Genomic DNA, 14,465 nt, shown 5'->3' with positions numbered 1-14,465 from the left:
GAAGAAGAACTCTCCTCCTCTTCTTCTTTAGATGTTGAGTAGCCCTCAACTTCTAAATCCATCCCTCCATGATGTGAACTCCTTGGCTCGCTTGACTCCTCTTCATGGCTTGATGTGGAGTTCTCCTCATGGAACTTTGCCAAGTTGTTCCACAACTCCTTGGCATCGTTATATCCACCTATCCTACACAAAACATCATTAGGTAAAGAAAATTCAAAAATTTTCAATACCTCATCGTTGACTAGGGATTGATGGACTTGTTCCTTGGTCCACTCCTTCTTCTCTAGGGTTTCTCCTTTCTTGTCCATCGGAGGCTTGAAACCTAATTGAACACAACTCCAATTTTCAAGGTTAGTCATAAGAAAGTACTTCATTCTTACCTTCCAAAACGCGAAGTCGTCGCGATCATAGAAAGGTGGAATGGTGATGTCTTCTCCGAGTTGATCCATCTCTAGCTTGTGCTCCCTCGGGTGTTAATCCGTCGAAGAGCAACCTTGCTCTGATACCACTTGATAGGATCGATGGACGCGGCTAGAGAGGGGGGGGTGTGAATAGCCGACCCAAATCGTTCGTTTCTTTCTACAAATCAAGGTTAGCGCAGCGGAAATAAGAACAAGAAACGAAAACAAAAAGATCAAACCTCAACGGGTCGATGTAACGAGGTTCGGAGATGAAACTCCTACTCCTCGGCGTGTTCGTAAGATGGACGAAGCCTACCAATCCGTCGGTGGATGAGACCCCGGAAACTCGGCTAATAATCACTCCTTCTGGGTGGAGAAACCTCGCCACAATGTTTTGCAAAAGCAATACAGGAGTAGAAAGCAGCAAGAAGCAAAATACAATACAAATGTATGAAACACCTTCGCTTACTTGCCTTCTCTTCGACTGGATGAAGCAGCAGCTTCTCGGATCCAACCACAACAGCAACAGCAACAGCAACTGATCAGTTGGTCCCAGCCGAGTGGAAGCTCACAAAAAGCTTCAGGAACGAAGAGCTCAGCAAAGCTCGCAGAAGAACTTGCAGCAGCAAGAAGAAACAGAGAGGAAGAAGAAGAAGAAGTAAAAAGAGTCGCCCTCGATCTCCTTTTATAACCTCTGATATCCTGAGCCAACCTGCGAACCTGCAAGCAAAAAGGCCAGAACACTGACGCCCGAAATAGCCTAGCCGTTGAGTCACACGGCTAGGCCTGGACCGATCAGGCTCCACCCTGATCGGTTCAGAGCCTATCTGATCGGTCATGGGGATCGATCAGGCCCTAGCCTGATCGGTCATGGGGATCGATCAGGCCCTAGCCTGATCGGTCCCCAGACCGATCAGCTGTTCCTTCCCGAGCCTGTTGCCTCCTTCTGATCGACCTTCTGATCGGTCTCCAGACCGATCAGATAACACATAGAAGCTCACTGTGTGGTTACTGATCGGTCACCAGACCGATCACTCGTATCGCTGGATAGGTCACCGGACCGATCCAAGTTTAGAGCTCCAGCCCTAAACCCTAAATGGTCCTGAGAACGAGCTATCGAGCCCTCTCTTGACATAGTCCGGAGAACGAGCTACCGAGCCCTTTCCGACTTCGTCCGGTCCAGAGAACGAGTTACCGAGCCCTCTCTGACCACAGTCCGGTCCAGAGAACGAGCTACCGAGCCCTCTCTGATCACAGTCCGGAGAACGAGCTACCGAGCCCTCTCCGACTTTTCGTGCCATCTCCGTGCCAAGTCTCCATACTTGGACTTTTCCCGTGCCAAGCTCCCTGCTTAGACTTTTCACCAGATGTCTGGTCAACCTTGACCCATCTGGATTTCCCTTGCCTGGTTTCACTCACCAGGACTTTCCCCAACTGCCTGGCTTCACTCACCAGGACTTTCACTTTCACCTAGCTTCACTCACTAGGATTTTCACCTGGCTTCACTCACCAGAATTTCTCGACTGCCTGGCTTCACTCACCAGGACTTTTCGAACTGCCTGGCTTCACTCACCAGGACTTTCCGAACTGCCTGGTTTCACTCACCAGGACTTTCCGAACTGCCTGGCTTCACTCACCAGGACTTTCCGAACTGCCTGATTTCACTCACCAGGACTTTCCGAACTGCCTAACATTCCAGTCTTGACTTCCCAGTCAAGTATCCGGTTAACCTTGACCTACTTGACTCTTCTTCATCTAACCTGATCAGACCCTGATCACTATCTCTCCGCATGGACAACTGCACCTGCATTGTCCATCTACATATCTTTCTGTATTGTCAAACATCGAAACCATGACCAAGGTTTACGCTTGGTCAACTAGGTCAACCTTGACCTTATGGAAATTGCACCAACACTTCTCACTAGTTGCGTCTTCCGCTCGACTACCTGTGCCCCTAAGCACCTGCACACTTAGACACAAGCTTAAAAACACACATGACCTAACTTAACTTGTTGATCACACCAAAACAACCTTGGGGTTCCAACAGTACAAACGCCGGAAGACGAGAAAGCAAGGGGTGATGGGAAGAAAAACTTACTGGGAAAAGGTTGTTGGAGGAGCAGGGAAAGAGGAATGTTGCCGGAGCACAGAGGGAGCGTCGCCGAAGAACTCGAAGAAGTAGCCAAAGGCGACGACGCACACGGGCTTATAAGCCCGGGGGCCGGCCGACCGGAACTGTATGATCTAGGTCGCAGAAACTTAGGCCAAGATTTGACCGTTAAATTTGAACCGCCAGATGTTACATTACCAGGGGATATCCGTCTGTCACATCAGGCATGCGGCGACAGTGGGTAGGACACATGGCGCATCGCCACAAGTCGACATTTAATGAGAGCATGGGGGTGCACTCAGCCTTAATGCAAAGAGATTTGCATGATTTCCCAGAAATCTGGGTGATGTTAGTCTGGCTCGCGCCCGCCCAAGACAGCCCAAGAAAAGATTTCATAAGTATAAACCTTCGTTGTGCTGATCGAATTGAGGGAGCATACCTACGGTCGAACGACAAAGCTTCAACAGGTCGACCGCATGGAGCGATCGCATCCCGATCAGAAACCAAGTAATGTCGAAGGCCGATTGGGCAGAAAACTACTCAGGCAACTGTCCAGTTAGTTGAACTTGCAGCCTCCTTGGACTAGACTTGAGGGAGAGGCATGTGATGTGGTGATGATGAGGGGCCCCACCCCGCGGCGACGATGGAGGTCAAAGTCAAGGCAGTCAACGTGCAGGTAGCATTAGTCAGTCGGGCGAAGAATGCCCCGACCGGAGGAGAAGGCCCCGATCCACCACCACCTTTGACACGGGGAGGAGCCAAATGACCGACGCTCAGAGGATTATTGGACGCTGAATGGAGGAGACGAGGTGCAGAAGCCTAGCCGAGCGACTACCCCACTCGGCCAGACATCAGAGCTTGGTATGGGCATAGTTTAACTTCGGCTGAGCGGCTACCCCTGCTCGACCTGGAAGCAGGTCTCAGAAGTGGCAGTGGCAGTGGTAGTGGTAGTGGCAGAGGGAAACTTCTGTCGAGTAGACACGCACAAGAGTAGCAAGGTTCTGGCCGACCGGACTGGGCACAAGAGCAGCAAGATCCCGGCCGAGCAGCCAATCAATTCAGCCTAGCAATTCACCCCCTATGATATCTAGGGACATCCTTTTGGGAGTTGGTGTCGCCGACATCGGGCATGGACAGCCAGAAAATCGTACGGCGGAAGCTTCCATTGTCACTTCAGAGATATGCTCGGCCCGTTAAGGTACTGTGTCAGGAACACTTTACTAACAAGTCTATTCAGGAAAACTTTGAGAAACGTGCTCACCTTGGGAAGCATGCACGCACGCTACCGGAGCTCTATATAAAGTGGGGTCTAAGCATCGGCGGAGGTATGCGATATTCACTATTTGCGCTATAGTCTTCTTGTTACTCCGCCTTATACTTCATCGCCGGTGACTGACTTGAGCGTTGGAGGGCCAACGCTGGGGACCCCTTCCCTGACTCAGCACTAACGTAGTTTGTATTGCAGGCCCGAGCGAAGTTGACAGGCGATCAGCGAGAGCGCCATATTCCCGGCTTTCCATCTTCGCCTTTCGGACAAGATTAGTTAGCGTCTAGTGAACTTCCAAGTTTTGAATTTATATTAAGTCTTGTTATTTCGCATGATATTTTGCATAAAATTAACTTAGTTAGTAAAAAATTATAGTCAGAGGATATACGTCTTGATGTTGTTGTAAAATAATTGTCTGGTCTTGTTTCTTTTTGAAGTGCTATGGTTGATGCAAAAAAAAATATCATCTGATATGGAAATTGAGCCTGTATTTCCTACAACACGTAAAATTAGTAGAAAGAGGCATTTTGATGAGATTGTTAATACTAAAAGGGAAAATCAATCACCAGAAAAGTCTTTTCGAATAGATTATTTTATCTTAGTGGTCGATATTGCTCTTGGGCAATTGAAAAGTAGGTTTGAATAGTTGCAATATTTTGAATCTATATTTGGGTTCTTATATGATGTTGCAAACTTAGTTTCAATGGATGATGATGAATTGATGAGTGCTTGTGTGAATCTTGAAAATACTTAAAAAAATGGTGACACTTCTGATATTGATGCAAAATATATGTTTTCAGAATTACAAGTGTTGCAAGTAATGTTACCAAGTGAATCTTATGAAATAAATAAAAAATAGTCTTCCATTCAAATATTAGAGTTTTAAAAAATAATGGATATGTTTCCAAATGTGATGATTGCTTATAGGATATTATTGACAATACTTGTGATAATGACATTGCCGAAAGATGTTTTTTAAAATTAAAATTAATAAAATCTTATTTACGGACCACAATGACTTAAGATAGGCTAAATGGATTAGCAATTTTATGCATTGAAAAGAATATTTTAGAAAATATTGAATATTATGATATTATTGGTGATTTTTTGCCTTTAAAAGTGCATCACGAAAACACTTTAAATGAGTTGTCTTTGTGTTTTTTTTATAGGTGTATTATAGCATTCACTCTAATTTTTTCTGTACTGAGTAATCAAGTAGGTCATTCTCTATAAAAGTTTTTAGTCGCCATATGATGCCTTAGTCAATTTAAAAATTTATAGTATTTTTAATTTTTGTTATTGCTACGATTCCTACATAAAATTTAATTCATTTATTCTGAGTTTTAATTTTTCTTATCAAATGAAGTATATAAGCAATGTAATTTTTTTTTCTCAACATCAAGTCAGCTCTAACACCTAACTTGCCTTAACTACTGTAACAACTTGCCTTAGCTACTGAGTAACCGAGAATATGTTTTTTTGGATATTCATTGTTTTCTGTGGTTACTGCTTAAGCTATAGTGATAGAAAGTTTATGCATAAGAAAATTGTCATATGATGAGATATGTTTGTTACGTGCAATGTTTTAAATCATGGATGGTTAGCTCAGAAAGTTTATTTTTTAACTTAGTTTTTACATAGCATGTGGCAGATTTTAATTTAATAAAACTACTTTGGATCTTATTGTTTGTGCATGTCTCTATATGGCTACAGGAACCCCTAAACTTGGACATTGTCATTAGCTTTTCTGATCATGATTTTCATCTTTGTTTTGATCCTTAGTCACAGGTGTGGTTTTTTAAAGGATGCTTAACCTTCTTTTATGCCCTTTGTTTCTAAAGTCTATATGCATTATCTTATCAATCCTCTAGCAACTCATCTTCTAAAGGATATACATTCCTCAACTTGACTCATTCAGGTTGCATTACCTTTTATAGCATATAATGTCAGATGATCAACTGTTGTTGCCTATAAAGTAGGGTTGAAACTTTTTCTCTCGTGTTACTTCAAATCAATCGAATACAATATAATGGTTAAAAAATTTATTATAATAAAAAATAATTTAACTTTTTGCCGGGTCAATTAAAATGAAATAAAAAAATTTCATATATCTAAAAACTATTTTTTTGGTTATTGCTTCTAAGTGATGCTTCCAGAACATCAATAACATGTTATTACTTCAGTTTCTTGTTTTAGCTTTATTTGTGTGATTCTAAAACATTCCACCACCACCCCGTGACATTTATTTCTTCGTTGAATATGTGGATTGAAAAGATGTAAAAATTCTAAATAATGATCCATTTTTGTAAATTCCCCATAAATGAGCTTCCTTTTTTTGTTCCTTGTCTGCAGCTTGGAGAGGAATTATGGTTCATTGTTGGAGGTTTCTCTGATAGTTATGGTATGCTTCCTTAAATTATCTCACATCATCTCAAGTGGAAATATTGCTGCTATATATCTGACAGTCACTTCTTTTTGACATGCCCCCTACACATTTCTATTTTCCTCAATAAATTGTAAAGTTTTATTGTAGTTTCACCAAAATGTGTTTTCATGACTTACAAATTCTTATGATTTTTGTAGGATATCTGGACTGAACTTGGATCTTCTTGTAGAATCTATCAAAAGCAAGTGAATGTAGGATAGGGACTAGTGTGTGGAAAAGATGTTAATTCTTAACTACTTTGCTGAATAAATTATTTAAGTTACTCAAACTCAAAGTGAATATATTTGTGACAAATCTTCTTAATGTTCTCTTCGTTCTTCTAGATTCGTTGATGTTGAAAATGAAGATTATGGAGGTAAGTTGACTAGACTATACTTCTTTATTATTTTCCAGTTTAGTGTTAGGATTTTATGTTACATTACCTTGCTTATCTCTTTGCATTTTTTGTGTTACATTATCTGTTTATGTTTATCTGTTTATGTTTATCTATTTGTATTCTTGAGTTAAATTTTTCTTCGTTGTCAGTGTTCTTTTGTTAAAAATTTAAGTGATTACTTTTTGTAAACACCTCTTACATTCTAAATGAAATTGATTACAAATATAATTGTTATTCTTGGATAATTGAATAGTGTAGGAATGAAAAAAACTTTATATCAATAGTTTAGAGTTGGTGTTTCATTCTTATTTCTATGTTAGAATGGTAGGAATTTATGCGTAAATAAAAAAGAAATAGCCATCCTAGATAAAGGAATCTTATTTCCTTATCCTATTTCTAGAAACAAAAATTTTATAGATTAAAATAATTATTACTTAGATTGGTGAAAGGATAAAATTGGGACATAATTAATAATTTCGCCCAGAGCCTTTGAACAACCATAACTTGTAGATGATATTATTTACCTCCCTCCATATCCGTGGGACCGGCTCTAGGGGGGCCGCTGATGTGGCGGTTCCATATTTTTTTTTTGTAGATGATATTATTTTAATAGATAAAACACGTGAAAGAATAAATGCTAAATTAGAATCTTGACAGAAAATACTAAAAGAGAGAGAGTTTAAGCTTAGTAGAATAAAGACAAAATATATGAAATTTAAGTTTAGCAATACTAGACATAATGAACTAATTATTAAGATAAGAGATAAGTTGCCCGGAACTAAGAACTTTAGATATTTAGAATCATCTTTGTAAAATGATAAAGATATTGAGAGAGGTATCTTACGTAGAATATAAACATGATAATTGAAATGAGAAAAGCAATGTGATCATAAAATACTTTTAAAACTTAAGAAAAAATTCTACAAAATCATAATTAGACCTACTATATTATATGAAGTTGAATGTTAAGTTATAACTCAAATATATGAGCAAAAGATGATAATTACAAAAATGAAGATGTTAAAATGAATATATGAACATACGAGAATAAACAAAACATTAGAGAAAAAATTGAAATTACATATTAAAAGAAAACTCTGAGAGACACGTTTAAAATGATATAAATATATAATTACACGACCAATAAATATTCTAATTAAAAGAAGTAAAATTATGACAAACACGTTTATCAAATGAAAAAATCAAAAATAATTTGATTAATAATAATAAAATAAAATAAAATTTATTTTTAGTATAGATAACTATATAATAAGATATTTAACTCAATAGCATAAAAAGAACTATATAATCAAGAGAATAAGGGTATGTTATTATTGTTGTTTAGTTTGAAAAATAAAACATGTAATTATACAAAGCTTTTACTAGCCACTTTAATATTACAGCCACCCAAACTGCAGAACCACATTGATAAAATTCTACTACATCATGTGAATATTGTAATCCTTCCATAAACACTTATCTACTCCTACTTAATAACATAAGTTGGGATTAACTTAGATTCCAACGTTATCAGCTTAATTACCACCAACTTGGCGCTTCCAGGAATCCTCTACTATCAGTTCATCCACCCCCCAGTCTTCGTAACTGTCGCCAACAAGAGAGCAATTAGCATTTATGTTGAATTTGATTATCGTTTGAAGTTGATCTGAATAAGAAGTTTCCGTAAAAAAATAACTAAAAAAAAAATTAAGAGTACCTCCCGTCTGGTAAATATCGTCGAATGGTAAATGGAATCTTGCGCTCACGAAGTTCCTTCATTGCAATCTGAAGTCACAAGAGACGATAAGCATGAGAAAATATCAAGAAACCAGAAGCAGAGATGACTTTCATTTCCATCTCTTCTATATAATATGAATTTGATATCATGTTAAGATTGACTTGTGTGTAGTATATTGAAGGTGAAGAAATAACAACATTGGGCCTTGGCAGCAAAGGTGTAGAAATATAAAGTGGTTGACTATCTAGATTAAGTTTAATTATGACTCGCAAAATGAGTTTATGTTATGGTTATAGAACAAATAACATTATGAAAGCAAAAGTATTGCAAGTGCTATCAAACAGTTACAGCAACCAGACTTTAAAACGAGACTGAATGGTTTTCATTGGTTAACCCAGGAACCGGAGGCAAGGCTCATACTGTTGAATCAGTGGAAGGATCACTGGTTTCAATCAGGAAAATCTACAACCAGTTATGACACCCTAATTTAGTCACATATGGTGAGATAAGAATTTAAAATAAGCATTTATAAGCTACTATAAAATTGGACTCAATGGTTGTTTGATTTAAATTTAATACACAGCGCCTCAAGAGAAATAGGACCACAAGCTAAAAGGGGACCTTAAAGAAAGGGAACTCCCTTCTCAAACTTTTTTTTAAAAAAAAACAAAACTGGCCAATATTAACATGTAAATACCACTAGCAGAGCTCCATTGGGGGTAAAAGAAGATATTGAAACACACCAGTTTAGCCCCACATGGTCTATTAAAGTTTGTAAAATTCAAATGCAAACACTAAAAGATATAATAATCAGAATTATGATACAGTAGGGATATGAAAACTTTGGGAAAAAAGATACTTTGTGATCTTATCAAACTCGAGATAAGATTTTGTGAAGTGTCTTACCTCCAAAGGATCAGTCTCACCCTCTAACTCAACCATCACTGGAGCATTCATGCTGTTGAGTGAGTTAAATTAGTCCCAAAAAAAACTAGGAAATTACAGCTATGAAATGTTACTACTATATGTTCAAGATTGAAATTCCAAACCTAATTTGTAAAGCCCGTGTGCCAAGAATTCTAGCACGTTCATATTTTGTCATATACTTTGTTGTTTTTCTAGGCCGTTCAACCGTTTCTTGCTCTTTTTCTTCAGCATCACCCACGAGATCATCTAGGCCATCTTCATTGTTATTTTCTTGTTCCTCCTCCATTCCATCCTTTATGATTGAAATGTTAATTCAATTTATCTTAATAGCAAACTACAAGCACACATATTATAAAGGGATACCCAATAATGCATACCTCAATTTCTGGTTCTGGTGGCTCATCTTCATAGCTGCACAAACATATTAACTCACCCATGAAGATGCCCATCATGAATATAAAAAAAGTGGGTTACAAATTTTGAACATTTTTTTGTCACAAGGAAAAGCAAAATCTAACTTAAATGCATTGTAAAGTAAAATATCGTCGGTGGAAACAGTTAACATAGATTGAAATATGACACTTATATGGATTTTACAAGTAATTTCCCTCCGTTCTTGCAGTCTTAGAGCCAGAGGATGTAAACTGGAAGAAGATCTCATCGATGAGTCTTCTATGAGCAAACAAATTTAACAAAACAAGGGGGAAAGATGCATTGGACTAATTTTAAAAATGTGAATCATGTGCCAAGACTTCATGCCTCATATCTTAAAATAAAATAACACAATTAGTGGATATTGTAACAATTATTTAAGAGAAACTCCTCAAACAGGATAAGAAATTGAAGAAATAAAAAAATTGGAACAAAGCTATAAAGGTTAAAATCCAATAATAGTTGAAGCATGTTATGGTGTAAAATTAAAAAAGAAAGAATTGGTCCTTTCTTAAAAGCTTGAGGTTTTTTTTTTTTTTTTTGTTGTTGAAAAAGTGATTGCTCAATTAATTTTATCATGGTATCTAGAAGTCTGTTAAAAAATAACGACCCAATAATTAAGTGGGTTTGAGCATTGAGCTCAAGCTAGTACACTGTATTGCATCCACACGATCATGAAGCGGAGTAGCAAAAAAATAAAAATACACGTTGGCTATTTCCTAACACCAATGTGATAATACTACACTCATGAGCTAACATAATAGGTATAGATGGCACGGATTTCCAATTCAAACAAATTAAACAACATAGTACTCGAATCAACCAAAAGGTATAAAATAACTAACAAGGCCACCAAATAAACATAAATATGCATGCTTTGAGAATATATTTTTTTTTCTTTAGTTCTTACTCATCTTCCTTCTCCGTGTGATGAACCACTTGAGCATTATGTCAATAGTTCACAAAATATGAAGCATTATATTTGTAAACATGAATCAATTGTGATTCAATTTCCGAGATCATTCTATTGCTAAATAAAACAAAAAAGGTAATTTTTAAGGATAATGGGAATTTACTATGCCAGTTAAGACAAAATAAGATCATAATTAAAATATTCACTCGTAATGATGAATAATAACTCCAACCCAAAGGAGGCGGAAAAAAAAATCCAGACACTAACACGATCTCACCGCAATAAATCCTATACGAAAAATTAGCGATCGGCGCATCAGAGATAGCAATGAACCCAGGACAAGCAAGACAAGGAAAAATCCAGAAGGAAAAAGAGAGATAGCAGCGAACCCCATGTCGACGCCATCGTAATCATCGTCCGCCATTACCAATTCGAGTACTCAATCCTCCGCTCGCTCTAGAGCGCTTCCCCCCTCTCGCCTTCGGTAGGCAAAAGCCCTAGCAACCCGCAGCCGCGTTTCCGCAAGGAGGTATTTATAGAGCTAAACGGGCCGGTGCGCTGGGCCCACGTGTAACTCTCACAGATATCCGCATAAACCGCCGAGCGAACGGATCGGCGGTCCAATTTTGTAGCCGGGTCAAGGTTATAATTCCCCCATCCCCCGAAACAAAACATTTTTAATGAACGCAAATGAACAAGTTCATAAGGTTGTCTCTGTTTCTGAATTGGCCAAGAGCTGCGAGTACTCGTTGAAGAGCCTCTCGTAATGCTCGTATAACATGACATCTCCTCCCTCACGCAAGTCACCGCTTTCACTAACGCTACTACACTTGTCGTGGATGCCCAGTTCCTCCACATTAACGTCTAGTACTACACCTTCTCTGTGCCAAAGGCTCTTACTCTCGTTGTTGAAGGTCGTCCTCACGATCGGCCTAATTACTCTGACTGCCGTCGGAGCGTATACCGTGAACGTGGCCGTGTTGCTTTGCCCCATGTCCTCTGCCTTCTTGGCCTTCCGGCTGCCGTGCATCATCCCTTGGCTTTGGCAAAGATACGAGAGCTTCTTGCTCAGGTGACTGTTCCAGTAATTCTTGATCTCGTTGTCGGTCCGACCAGGGAGCCTCTTCGCTATCAAAGACCATCGGTTGCCCAGCAGCCTGTGGAGCCGAATGATGAGGTCTTCCTCGTCGGCGCCGATGTTGCCTCGCTTGATCCCGGGCCGCAAGTAATTCATCCATCTCAGCCTGCAGCTCTTCCCGCACCGTTGAAGTCCTGGGAACAAAAGATATATAGGACAACAGAATGCATGCATGAATTGAATAGTAGTTGGTGAGGATTAATTTGAACATCTACCAGCTTTCTGAGGGAGAGACGTCCATTGGCCTTCTCCATTCGAGTGGATGTAGTTTGTGAGCAATGCGTCTTCTTCAGAGGACCATGCTCCTCTGTGAAGCCCTGCCGTTGCCTTGGAACTCCCCATATTTATCTTCTCTATATACATTTGGAACTCAATATGCTCCTCCTCTTTGTGTCTCATTTATAGACAGACTGATAATAAATAAATAAATAAAAATATAGGAATTTAAATGTTAACATCTATTCTTGGGGCCAAAATATAGAGACAAAATTCTCATTGGCTGCTGGTGTATGGTTGCCTCTATGAGAGTAAGGTTTATGCAAGCCATAAAGCCATCCTTAATAAGGTTCATAAATCAATACTAGTTTTTCATTGCAAGACTGACAGTTGACTAGTATATAATAGTATTATCATCATGAGATTTGTGATCAAATCATGACTATTAGCCGGGTACTTATCCTCCATGTACTATTCAACTGCTAAGACTAGTAGTTATTTGTGATTTATCTCTTCTGTGTTGGTCTAGAAATAAACTGACTAAGACGTTGGGACGAACGAATCATCTTTTATCACCGTAAATCAATAGTAGTTCGATGCAATCACTGATGGAAGGTAAAGAAGGGTGGTCATATATAGAGTAAATCCGAATCCTAATGAAAGAGTAGATACTTGTTGACTGCATTTAACTGATCCTTTTAGATGAGAATGGGCACACATGCTGATAAAGGCTAGCTAGGGAACTCTATATGAGCATGAACAAGCCTGTCAGTTGAAAGATAAAATATTAATAGTGAAAATCAAAATGGAAAGTGACTTTAATTTTCAGATCACCAACACTTGTACTAGAATTGTTGTCTATGAGTCTCTCAAAAGCCTCTTGATTCTAAGGTACCCGTAGACATTGAAGGGAAAAGGAAACAAAGGTGGGGTTATCTTAGTTAAGTTAAGAAAGGCAAAGTTATTGAGACTCGATCAAACTCTCAATGGTGAATAAATCCAGGATTTCCTTGTCTGGGGCTACAGGGCAGCTGTTAAGTGCGGTTAAGTTTTTCAAGTGATTAATCGGATATCTAAGATTCAAAAATCAACTGCGACATATTGAATTTAAAAAAAAAAAAGATTAAGGGCTTGCCTACTAAATGGTGCTCTACCTCTCCCTTTTCATGACAATGAAAGAGTGGATCACTTTTCCGCCGGTGGTTCAATTCTCAATTGTGACGCGCTATATGTATTTTCCATTAGTGAGATAAAAAATTTAGAACATTGACTACTAGACGTGGTTGAATTGCTTGTGCTTCCAAATTTATCGTGATGATTGATAGAAAACTTTCATGAGCCTCCAAAATTAGTCGGTTAAAAAAATAGATATCTGAATTAATTAAAAAAATGGATCACAGGATGAATAAAAGAGAATTTAGAAGAGCCTGGATATCTAGATACAACTATGGAAAGAGCATTTAGAACTAGATTAAATGCCTTTGTTTGTTACCTTGAAATGGTATTGGTTTCTTGAGATTGGATAAAATGCATTTATAAAGTATCCAAATTGCTGCACAACAGAGAAGAGATGCGGAATCAGATCCAAAAAGAGATATTAAAACGTGGCATGCTGAAATAGCACAGTTGGTTAGAGCGTGTGGCAGTTGCGGTCGGAGGTTTAAACCGTCCTACTGGCGTTTATTTATGTTTTTTTGTTTAATAATTTTAGTTCAGTATTTCTCATCGTTATTTATCAATCCTTTAAAGCATCCCATCTCGTCGAATGGTAAATGGAATCTTGCGCTCACAAAGTTCCTTCATTTCAATGTGAAGTCACCTGAGATAATAAGCATGAGAAAATATCAAGAAACTGGAAGCGAAGATAACTTTAATATGAGGGATGACAGGAAACCAATTTAAAATGAAAGGTTTTTAAGTGTGACTTGTGTGTCATATATTGAAGGTAAAGAAATAACAACATTAGACCTTGGAAACAAAGGAGGTGTAGAAATATAAAGTGGTTGACTCTCGCAAAATGAGTTTATGTTATGGTTATAGAACAAATGACTTCATGACAGCAAAAGTATTGCAAGTGTAATCAAACAATTACAGCAACCATGACTTAATTTAAAACTACACCGAATGGTTTTCATTGGTTAACCCAGGAACCAGAGGCGAGGCTCCTACTGTTGAATCAGTGGAAGGATCACTGGTTTCAATCAGGAAAATCTACAACCAGTTATGACACCCTAATTTAGTCACACATGGTGAGATAAGAATTTAAAATGAGCATTTATAAGCTACTATAAAATTGGGCTTGTTTGATATAAATTTAATACACAGCACCTCAAGGGAAGTAAGGCCACAAGCTGAAGGGGGACCTTAAAGAAAGGGAACTCCCTTCTCAAACTTTTTTTTTTTTTAAAAAAAAAGCAAAACTAGCCAATATTAACAAGCGAATACAAATAGCAGAGCACCATTCAGTTTCACATGCCACCAATTAAAATGATTATATAATA

General features: G+C 38.3%; 2 protein-coding genes across 2 annotated transcripts; both read right to left on the bottom strand.

Annotated features, from left to right (window-relative positions):
- Positions 1–7,906: 7,906 nt before the first annotated feature.
- Positions 7,907–11,123, bottom strand: LOC122021390 (DNA-directed RNA polymerases II, IV and V subunit 6A-like). The gene is made up of 6 exons (XM_042579512.1): positions 11,000–11,123; positions 9,643–9,676; positions 9,388–9,557; positions 9,245–9,296; positions 8,318–8,385; positions 7,907–8,205 (listed from the first exon to the last, which is right to left on the bottom strand). Exons 1-6 carry the CDS (start codon positions 11,032–11,034, stop codon positions 8,136–8,138), a joined length of 429 nt encoding a protein of 142 aa, XP_042435446.1. The 5' UTR covers positions 11,035–11,123; the 3' UTR covers positions 7,907–8,135.
- Positions 11,124–11,310: 187 nt separating this feature from the next.
- Positions 11,311–12,090, bottom strand: LOC122019325 (myb-related protein Hv1-like). Its single transcript, XM_042576805.1, has 2 exons — positions 11,964–12,090; positions 11,311–11,882 (listed from the first exon to the last, which is right to left on the bottom strand). The coding sequence occupies exons 1-2, from the start codon at positions 12,088–12,090 to the stop codon at positions 11,311–11,313; spliced, it is 699 nt and encodes a 232-aa protein (XP_042432739.1).
- Between the last annotated feature and the right edge of the window lie 2,375 nt (positions 12,091–14,465).

This window comes from Zingiber officinale, chromosome 9A (assembly GCF_018446385.1).
Source record: "Zingiber officinale cultivar Zhangliang chromosome 9A, Zo_v1.1, whole genome shotgun sequence".
NCBI lineage: Eukaryota > Viridiplantae > Streptophyta > Magnoliopsida > Zingiberales > Zingiberaceae > Zingiber > Zingiber officinale.
Note: the sequence above shows the minus strand (reverse complement) of the source record. Positions and strands in the feature narration are given on the sequence as shown.